The sequence below is a fragment of the Ixodes scapularis genome, unplaced genomic scaffold, assembly GCF_016920785.2.
Source record: "Ixodes scapularis isolate PalLabHiFi unplaced genomic scaffold, ASM1692078v2 PGA_scaffold5__190_contigs__length_132052651, whole genome shotgun sequence".
Classification (NCBI taxonomy): Eukaryota; Metazoa; Arthropoda; class Arachnida; order Ixodida; family Ixodidae; genus Ixodes; species Ixodes scapularis.
Genome location: NW_024609880.1, coordinates 60,051,604 through 60,061,430, shown reverse-complemented (window position 1 = coordinate 60,061,430; position 9,827 = coordinate 60,051,604). Strand labels below are relative to the sequence as shown.

The window sequence follows — 9,827 nt, the reverse complement described above, 5'->3', positions numbered from 1 at the left end:
CCAGCACGTGCGACGCGTGCAACTACAGTCGTAGCATGCACCTCGGTGCTTGGATAATTTAAAAAAAAAGGTCTGTTGGGACGCTGTCTGCTTTTGTGTGCTATCACCAGTCCGCTTTCCAAAGACGTTGCCATGCCGACAATTATCGCGTTCATTTAGGCTTAGGAATGCCCAGAATCGTAAGACAATCTGAAAAATGCGGCGATGTCATTGCCCATGCTTTGCGGTTTAAGTGACTTAAAGCAAAGCGAAAGCCTCCTGCACCATTCGTTGCTGACTAACGCGCCCAATATTGCAGCTACAACGACATATTATTTCCAAAGCGAGCGGCGCTCACTCACTGGGGCACCGCCATGTTTCCCCGAATTCCTACCGAGCCAGTCACGTGATTTAAGAAAATACCTCTCCTAGGTACTGCGGCTAACTTTAGCCGCGGTTAGCGCTTCGAGCAAACGTGCCCTGAAGTGCATTCCCGGCGTAGTGCAGGCCGGCATGAGAAAGAAATCGTACGCCGTCGAGGTAAGTTCTTTGTTATTGTTTTTTGTGAGGTTGTCAGGTTATCAAAGAATTGAATGTCTATTGCTACTTGGCAGTATTTTGGGTTTTTTCTCTTGGTTCTCGGTTGGTTTGGCCCTTTTTAACATCAAGGCAACTGTCCGCCAGTGCTATATGTACTCACTTCATGCTTTTTATCCAGTTCTTTCGCGCTTTGGGGTCTCGCGGAAACCTGATGCAACTGCAAGATTCTTTCTCTACGCGGTGGTTACAACAAGGTAAGAAGCACCCTCCCAAAGCGCGAGTTCGCAAACAAAATTTGGGATCTCAAGATCTCAACCGATCGCCTGAAGTGCTTTTCTTTTAGCAGTCGATCATCTTGATCCACGTTCGGACTTTCGATAAACCATATTTTGCGTCGCACCCCACTATAAATTTCTATAAGTGTCCGAAACTCATATATATTTCAAACAAATGACATATCAGAATATCGTCTCTATTTACACGATTCAGACGCCGGAGCCGGCTTGGCCTGCCGGCATGTGGCCGACCGCATACTGCTAATACTGCTTGCATTCGTCGTCTGCTGCAGGCATCTTGAAGACCGGAAGTTGCAATCGTAAATATTTTAGAAAGAAGCGATTACCGGCACACTTATGTCGAAACATATATTATATTCAAGCTTTCTATAACTGTGATTTTTAGGAGAATAATTACTACTCCAGAATTATGAACGGTCGGGTTTTCGTAGCGAAACGTAGCGACATATATTTGTCCATAACAACGACCCTAGCGACGGTTTGTTTGCATCCATGACATCACACTTACGGGGTCAATTCATCTCTCGAAAATAAATTTCCCAAAATTTGTGTGTGCGCAGCAAAGACGAGGACAAAGGAAGTACAGGACACAAACAAGGACCTGTTCTCCCTTCGCCCTCGTCTCTACTGTGAAAGCACAATTATTATGAAATGGCGTGAATGTTTTATTATAATTTCCAAAAGATATCTACAAGATAGTGAGCACACATGAATTCATTCATACACTGATTTTGTGTCACATAAAAAAGCTGGAATTTTCAGTTCAATGCTCCACAACTGGGTCGAGTATACTCCTACTGCAGCACATATAGCGCGAACGAAATCTACGGAAACGGTATATAATAATTCTCTTGCGCATTCTGTAAGAAGTTAAGTGTTGTATAGCAAGATGTACAATATTGAATACAAGTCTGTTCAGTGTCGATAAGAGGAAGCACTCTACTGACACCACATATACTAATCAACGTCTCTTCACTTACTCATATTTCTTCATATATCGACATAACACTACAGGGATGGAACCTAGCCTCGACCATTCGTCTCATTCCGAGTTCCCGTTCGTAAATAAGGTGCGTTAAGGGCAATTCCCACACTTGCGTTTAGTCCAACTAAGTACGAGGGTTACTATGGCAACATCTGCGCCGGCTCTAAAAAAATAGGTTGTGACCCCGTTTTTTTGGAGCCGACGCGGCTGTCGCCATAGCAACCGTCGCACTCAGACTGACTCAAAGCAAGTGTGTGAATCACTTTTGATTCCGCTTTTAGAGCGCAGCTCTTAGGGGCCCGTTCCCGGCTTGAGCGGCGTCGCCGTCGGCGTCGGCGTAACCAAGGTCATCCCAAGGTCACGTGACCCCACGTGACCCCCTGAAGGTCACGTGACCCCTCGAGGTCACGTGACCCCTTCCAAGGTCATCTCAAGGTCACGTGACCCCAACATGACCCCACGTGACCCTTTGAAGGTCACGTGACCCCCAAGTCACGTGACCCCTCTGAGGTCACGTGACCCCCGAGGTCACGTGGTCGCCTCCCCAAGGTCACGTGACCCCCGAGGTCACGTGACCCCTTCCAAGGTCATCTCAAGGTCACGTGACCCCACGTGACCCCCGAGGTCACGTGACCCCTCCAGGTCACGTGACCCCCAAGGTCACGTGGGGGTCACCTTTGGGGTCACGTGGCCTTGAGGTCACCCCCAGGTCACGCCTCCCCGAGGTCACGTGACCCCCTCCCCGAAGTCACGTGACACCCCCCCCCCCGGAGCATATTAAAGAATGAGGGGAGGAGGAGGAGAAGGGGGAGGGGTCTACCCTCCCCTCAGTACCCTTCACTCCTCCTCCTCAAGAGCTGCGCTCCACTTCGGCGTTACAGGGATTTGTAAACGGCTTCCACTTTTTTTTCTTCTACGTTTTTAGCTTTTTTTTTTTTTTGTTAATATCAATTCAACGTGAATTTAATAGGTGCAATAAGAATGAAAATTAAAAGAGTACGTGCTATTTATTACTTATTTATTAACAGGTCCAGAAACAAAAATATAGCGGTTTTCTGCTAAAACCTTAGGAACAATGTTATATTGAATACATCCGCGCACATGAACTTCTAGTACAGTTGGATAGCAAATTAAAACTTTGTGATTATAAGAAATTACAAATATGTTCTAAACAAATGCTTTATGCGACGCTTGTGGCATGAATACATACTTGACCCGGTAACAAGTTCCCAATAAAAAAATTCGAACACAATTAATAATATAAGATGCAGGGCAACACCGTTGTTTATTTTTTCATATTTTTCATTAGTAATGCCTCCCCTGAAAAATGTTCAAGGAAGTAAATTCTTAGCGTTGAATTATTAAATAATGAATTGAAACTGAGTAAATACTCTTGTTGAAATAAGAGACCATGTGCACTCACATATGGAGACACAACAGCCTAGTTTAATGCGCTTTCCGCTTGTGATATTTTGTTGTGGACAAAAATAAAAACAAAAGAAGTAATATATTGCTACTCAAATACTGTCTTGGTTTAATATCTTTAAGCATATGTCGGAATTAAATGCTTGCACCGCACTGCTGTTGAAAATTCAATCCGAATTAGAGTTGAATCGTTAATATATGTCACGAACAATCTAGAATGTTTATTATTTCGCAATTTTTACTCCGTGAACTTGACCTCCTTTTTCATTGATAGCAGTATGGATGCAAATCCCATGACACACCCTGGGCGGTCGCTTGAGGTTGTTACAGAAATTGTTTGTGTTGTTAGCATTTTTATTTTTATTCGTACTTTTGTATGTTGCTTCCAAAGACTGTTAGCGAAAGGAAGTCATTTACCCTTATATCCTGATCAGAGATTGATAGCTGTTTTAATGTTTTTGTATTAATTTAATAATCAATATTCTTGTGGCGCTCCAAGAATGTCAACGTATTGACATTGTTTTTCTTTGTGCCAACAATAAGATAAATGTTTTTGTGCCTCAATAATGAGTTAGTGTATGCCTTGTGCATTTACAGTATTTTTTGTGTTCCAACAATGAGTGCAATATTTTTTGTTTTGTTTTTTAGCCCGAATTATGAGCTTTTTTTTTTAAATGGCTCGTGATGATTTTGTTGTGATAAATATTTTTGCAATTTGATTACTTGTGTGTGTCCAGTGTTGCACCCTTAAAGCCGAAACACAGCTACAGTGACCTTTTGCTGTGTATGTTTTATGATTTCGAGTTATTAAAGCCGGTGTCTTTAGATGGCTGAGGGCTACCTGGGCGAAGCGGGGAAATGAGTCCAGTAACTCACCTAACGAAGATAAGAGTTTGTCGAAGTAGTGATTTCGAGCTTTGTCAGAGAGTGTTGCCGGGATAACCCTGAATGTTTCCCCTCCGTCTCCGGGTAGTTGCATTCGACGATGAGCTCCAGTTTGCGGAAGGCGAAGTCTGTGGAAGACTCTCCCGAACGCTGAGTTGCGCCGAACAGCTTCTGTTTCGCTGCAACTTCGTTATCCAGGTAGTATCGACGAGGGGAAGCGGTCTTCATTTGCTCGCACGTTGTTACCTTGGTTGCCTCCAGGTGGTACCCCACCCACATGATGTCCTTAGATGATAGTTTGGTTACAATCAATCGGATCGACTCACTTGGTGCGACTTTAAACGTCTGGAACCAGAAACCCTTGATATGAAACTAGGCTATGATGTTCTAGCTTAACTGAGGAACCGAGCTGGCAGTGGCGTTGGTCAGCGACTTTGACGGCCGGTCTAATGCGACTGCAGAGTGTGCCGCTGACTCAGCGTGAACAGGAGCTTTCTTTCTTGGGTGCACTGGGCCTGTTTTTTATTGTGGACTCGCTCTTGGAAACGTCCTTGATAGAGATCACGGTGCAGAGCAATTCTGCCGACGAAGTGCTCCGCATCTTTGCCTAGAGCTGATCAAGACGACCAATGACAGCCAGCAGCAGTCCACAGATTAAATTATCTGTTGCCTGTAGCTGTCCGTTGGTGGCGTCGTCGAAAGAGTGCGATATGTCCTCCAGCCGGTCGATCGGTTGGGCAGAGGTCGCGTTCTTGAGCTCTATTAGGTGTAGGCGTAGCAGCTCCACCTCGGCTTTTAGGACCTCTGTGTCCCTGACCACTGATTGGTACGGGGCGTCCTTGGCGTCGTCATCAAGCCATCGGAAAGCTTCGATGGATAGTTGCGTCATCATGGGGCTACCTTGAAACCCTGGACGTCCAGGCGACACTGATTGAAGGAGACCTGTTCAAAGTGCGTCCCCCCATGCTTTGTTAACGAGAATTATCTGAGGACCCGGGTCACCGCTCAGCCGCAATATGTGACGATTGGTTGTGGTCAACAAGAGAAATCGGCTCAAAGCTCAGGAAGAGCACATCAGCCTCCAGGCTTCCATGCCAAACTACTTCTTTATATTTTTCCTTTCCCCGGCGCTCCCACGAGCCGCAACAGAGCTCGCACGAGCCGCACGTGCCGTCTTTTGGGGCTCGTCACACACACCTTACTCCTGTACATTCGAGTTACTCCCACGGGTCGTACAACATGATACAAGAGATAGAGCGTCAACAAGTGAAGTGCGATTCTCCCAGAGGAGCCTGCTTTCTAGAGCTTTGACAAACCCGTACTTCAATGTCGAGGTAGATGCGATCGCGGCGCCGCCGTTTATGCTGTAGCGGCCACTCAGTAAACGGAAACGTACCGCTACTTAGATTTAGCTCAGGGTGTAAGATAGACAGGTGGGGAAACGGCCCATGGAAGCCTACCGCAGCGCCGTGACCGGATTGTGTACTCGTCGGCTTGCGGGTACCCCCGATTTGTGACAAATGGCGTTGCGGCGAGAGGAAAAAAATCGGAATCAGATTTGCATGGAAATTTATGGGAGAGTGGCCAAAATAAACCGAGAGCACGGCAGTTCTCCCATGGAAAATCCACGAGAAACCATCTCCGTCAGCTTAGCCGGTCACCACCGGTCACCCACCCGGAGTGAAAGTTCGCTGTGCTCCACATAGATGGAGCCACAGACAAAGAGAAAACCGAGAGGGACACAATCCGGTCGCTCATTTGGCTCTCGTTTCTCCACCTGTCTATCTTACACCCTGATTTAGCAACAGTTGATACAGTTGCGCCGTGCTGCCCTTTACTTGCCAACTTACCGATTGTGAAACCGTGCCGAAGAGGTGAAACATTTGCCCTTTAACGCACTATCGCGGCAAAAGCAATGGTAATACAAAATGACGTGAGTGTTGCTAAGCAGGTGCTGCGGATCAATGATTTCACGTCGTCAACAGTTAAAACGTGCACTCACTTTCTGTAAGTCACGTCACCGCGAAGCACCACTCATATTATCGTAGGTTATCTCTGGCTATGCCGTACGTGATAGCGTGGGCGGAAATATGTTTTTTTTTAAATCACTTCATTGAACTAACAAGTCACTGTTGTTCACTGGGTAACAAGGTTTCGTTCACTCACTGGTATATATACGTCTAAGATCTAAACCTATGGGAACCCATCATTTGAACTTGGTTGACGCCTAGTATTTGCAGATGGTAAACCAAAACCTCTTTGTATTTGTATTTTGTATTTATAAGGTTTTCTCAAAGGAGTTATTCCGTTGATAAAAAAGGAAACTTTGTGGAAGCACAATTTTGTAACATTTTTGGAAGTGCTTTTTCGTCCCTGCTGAGACCGAAAATATAGTTCACGGAAAACAGCTGAGGCACTCGCGTCTGTGAGGCTACTTTATAATAAAAAATGAATTTTTAACTTACATTCATGCCACAAGCTGCAAAGTTGCAGATGTACAACTGCTTTAGGAGAATTGAATTTCTTTCACAGATTATGAGGCATTAGTGCATTAGTGCACATCACGTAGGTGATGTGCACTAATGCACATCATTTTTTACATTCAAGATTTTATCTTGACTTTCACCGAAGTATCAAAAGCCCACAAATAATTTAGCATCATCTTGTTATGTACTTTGAGTTCATATATTGAACTTTAATATACACTTCTTCCCATGACGTTAACAAACTTAATATTAGTTTCTCTCAATGTTGCTGTTTTGTGGTATATACACTACATTTAGCAGTTTTCTGAGTTGTTTAGTGAAGAAATTGCCGTGTTGAGGTAGGCGGCAGTTTTAGCGGTTTTCAAGGAATATTGTGTTTTCTGGCGCTCGAAACAGTACTCCAGTTTACGCTCATCAACCGGAAATTGCTGAATTACTTTCGTTAGTTAGTCATCAAGTCGATGTAATTGCTTACTTTCAACAAAAGTGTTGTCAGTGACAATAATGCTTGTGACGCCATTAAGACACTAGGGGGGCAAACATTGAAAAATGATGTTAAAACGGTCATTGTTAACCTGCACCTCAAATTTATCGGTATTAGCGGGGTGTTTTTTTTTTTTTCAAAACTCCTTCAGTGAGTTTTTTTTTTTTTTGCCAACACTGGTTTTCATCAGACGTTCTCACTATATCGGACGTTCTCATTTCACTGTCGCCCATACCTATCAGTGCCAAGAGTCAAACTAAATGGTTGCTGCATTATTATCGTTTTATATGAAAATCAACGATATTTCTTATGTAAACAGCTTTTACAAAAATTTCGTTGGAGAGGCTTTAAATTTACAACGTTCAACCAAGCTCTCAAAAAGCATCGCGGCATAAAAATCCCCTCTGTTCCTCTTTTAGTGCTGACTAAATATTCCCGGAGCAGCTATAACCTCTTCTACTGCAGCGGTAGTTTCTTGCCTGTCCTGGTCACGTGAAGCAACTAAGACCCGTACATAGAGACCAAGATCGTTTATATTACGCACACAAGTCCACACACAAATAGCAATGGCGTTTAAACAAGCCTGGCATGGGCGAAGTTGTAGGCGAGTGGAGCAGCGTGCCGAGCGTAGGCGAAGGGAGCTGCGTGGACCACTGGGGTTCCGTGGACTGCGCGGACGGCAACTGGAGCAGCATGGACGGCGTTTACTGGGACTGGGTGTGGGCCATCGACAGCTGATGAAAGGAACTGAGCATGGGCTGGGGCGGAAGTCTTGGTTCCTGGCTCGTTGGTATCGACATTGACGCGGAAGCCAGCGGCGTCGGCGACGTAGTTGACTGTACGGGCGACGCCGAGAGCGTCGACGTAGCTGTACGAGCCGACCTTGTTGTTGAACTCATCACCGGTCTCCTGGCGGGTCATGCGGGTTCTGAACTCGTCGGTGTTGTCGTAGCCGAAGCTGTAGGGTTGGGGTGGCTGCACAAAGAAAACGTAACGATGCATTATTACAAAGTGTTGTACCTACCTAGGCAACACTAGCAATATAGTGATAGAATTCATTCATTGGAGGGCAGGACAATACATTGGGTAAAGTTGCATTTAAACACGTTAGGTGATTAAGCGCCGCCTTTAGTGGCGCTAAATACATCACCATAAATATTTTCAGGCCGTTTGGTTGCGATCTCGATTTAGTATGTTGCGGTGCATTCTGACGTCACTTGGCTGTATCGAAAGATGGACCAACTAACCCAACAACGTACCCTACAGAATTATAAGATGTTTACTGAATACGTTAGTGCTCCAAAAACCTCCCTATTGGAAACCAGATGCCGCTGACCCATGCACGCCATGATCATTCCCGCCCTCCCCCCCCCCCCCCCCCCAGAACAAAAAAAAACACGATCCGAGACTTACGCTGTGCACAACAATCTGGGAAGCCGCGAAGGCGAAGAAGCAGCACAGGAAAACCTAAATAGAAAAATACATGCTTTTATAAGCAATATTTCCAAAGGCTAGCGTCACATCCCCTATGCAACATACACAAAATCAAAACTATCATTATTATTAGTTACACGTACCTAACCTTTAATTTAATATAATAAAGACTATATAGTAAACTGTCACGTTTCATTGTCAGTTAATTGCACCTTCATAAATTATTAGAAAGTAATGAAATTTGTTCATAAATCTCCATGTCTGTGAAATGTAGGCCCACCTTAGAGAACATGGTGAATGCAATTCCGCATAAGGTTTAAAATGGATAGTGAACTGCTATTAGGGCAGCTTTATATACTCTAAGCTTCCCATTAAACCTCCTCTCAAACGAAATACAAACCGCTTTCCTTACTGTCAATGAGAGGCAAGAACGGTTATTGGATAGTAGCATTGAGTAGAAAAATGCGTTGTCGTTGAATTCCACAGCAGGTAAGTGTGGCAAGGGTTCCAGCGCCTGGCCTTGTTTTTCGCTATACGCAGGGAGTGCAACGGCACAAGACCTGCTATTTTTATACATATGTCCTTTTAATTAACGGGGCGTTGCAACCTTTCTGTGCGTTTTATATTCAGCACATAACAGAAGTTCAGCTGGTTTTTACGAGACCCGTTTCTGTGACATTCACACGTACCGCCTTTTAACCCTCGAGTAGTACGCACGTGCGCCGTACGTGAGCGCATGCTTAGCCGCTGGACCTAGTTGTTTTGTGCAGATTGTAGCTATACTGACTTCTGCTAGATCCGTACGGCCGTAATTATTACGCCTTTGTTGCTCTTTCTTTGTTAGAAAGATCACTGGCTTCAAAATGGGTGCCCTGTGACACTCCCTGCATGTAGGTATTCAGCACAACTGCCTTTGGTTTTTCTGATTATGCGCATTCCAAATACACCTAAACGTGATGCCGACGATCTCGTACACTTTCATTGACGGAGAAATAAAAATAAACAATGCCGACTATACGAACGTCAGTTGCTTGCCTTTGGGACGAGAATTCTTTAGAGGAATAGAACTTGAGGAACATGCTAATTTATAAGTCGGATTTACCGGGAGCTTCCATAGATGCGACGGCTTGCACCAAGGGAGGGGGAACTTATTTTTGGAATAAAATTAAAATATTAAACAAATCTTTTGCGTCGAGTTAGGTCAATATCCCATAACTCTATTTCAATTTTTTTTTTGTCGACATGTATACTTGACACGTTTGCTTTTTGTTTGTCGAGGGGTAAGATCTGCAGTTTTTGTTTTGTTTTTCTGC

At 44.6% G+C, this 9,827-nt stretch overlaps 1 protein-coding gene across 1 annotated transcript; it reads right to left on the bottom strand.

Annotated features, from left to right (window-relative positions):
- Positions 1-7,653: 7,653 nt before the first annotated feature.
- On the bottom strand, positions 7,654-8,806 carry LOC120844704 (cuticle protein 16.8-like). Its single transcript, XM_042294230.1, has 3 exons — positions 8,795-8,806; positions 8,494-8,547; positions 7,654-8,055 (listed from the first exon to the last, which is right to left on the bottom strand). The coding sequence occupies exons 1-3, from the start codon at positions 8,804-8,806 to the stop codon at positions 7,654-7,656; spliced, it is 468 nt and encodes a 155-aa protein (XP_042150164.1).
- Positions 8,807-9,827: the final 1,021 nt, after the last annotated feature.